The sequence below is a fragment of the Condylura cristata genome, unplaced genomic scaffold, assembly GCF_000260355.1.
Source record: "Condylura cristata isolate star-nosed mole 26May11 unplaced genomic scaffold, ConCri1.0 scaffold00075, whole genome shotgun sequence".
Classification (NCBI taxonomy): Eukaryota; Metazoa; Chordata; class Mammalia; order Eulipotyphla; family Talpidae; genus Condylura; species Condylura cristata.
Window position 1 is genome coordinate 311190 of NW_004567176.1, and position 681 is coordinate 311870.

The window sequence follows — 681 nt, forward strand, 5'->3', positions numbered from 1 at the left end:
CTGCAGGTTGGAGCGCGCCAGGTGCAGCGCGAAGTCCTGCGCCTCCAGGGCCGACAGGCGCGGCGCCCGGCAGCTGTGGCTCATGGCCAGCATGCGGTGGCCCTCGGCCGCGCTGCACAGGTACTTCTGCGTGCAGTGCTTCACGTCCAGCAGCCACTCGGCGAAGCTGTGGTGGAACAGCGTCTTGGTGCCGCCCCGCCCGTCCACCAGCAGCTTGGACAGCACGTCCAGCTTGCGCTGGAAGTCGTCCACGGTCAGCGCCATGCTCCTGGTCCACACGGCGTGGTACAGCTCCGTGACGGTCAGCGGGCGGCGGGCGGCGAGCACCACGTTGAGGATGGGCTGCACCCGGGCGAACTGCTTGCGCACGAAGAGCCGCTGGCACAGCCAGAGGTAGAGGCCGTTGAGGGTGCCGGGGATGTCGCGCACCTCGCGCAGCAGCACGCCGCCCTCGGCCACGCCGTCCAGCACGCGCTCCAGGAACAGGAAGCAGCCGCCGCTCTTGATGTGCAGCTGGTTGAGCATCTCGGCCGTCTCCTTGGTCAGGTGCCGCCGCAGGGCCTCCTCGCGGTCCAGGCGCTGCAGGATGTAGCGCTGCACGTCCTTCACCACGTGCGCCCGGCGCAGGTCGTCCAGGCTGACCTTCCGGAAGCCTGCGGAGGGGCCGTGCTGGGCGGGCGG

The 681-nt window shown here is 70.5% G+C and overlaps 1 protein-coding gene across 1 annotated transcript in view; it reads right to left on the reverse strand.

The window, feature by feature from the left end:
• ANKRD50 (ankyrin repeat domain 50) overlaps positions 1-681 on the reverse strand; it is a 12906-nt gene that overhangs the window by 8135 nt on the left and 4090 nt on the right. Inside the window, exon 2 of the mRNA XM_012734831.1 lies at positions 5-669. Coding sequence (XP_012590285.1) covers positions 5-669 — 665 coding nt within the window. The remainder of the gene's footprint in view (positions 1-4; positions 670-681) is intronic.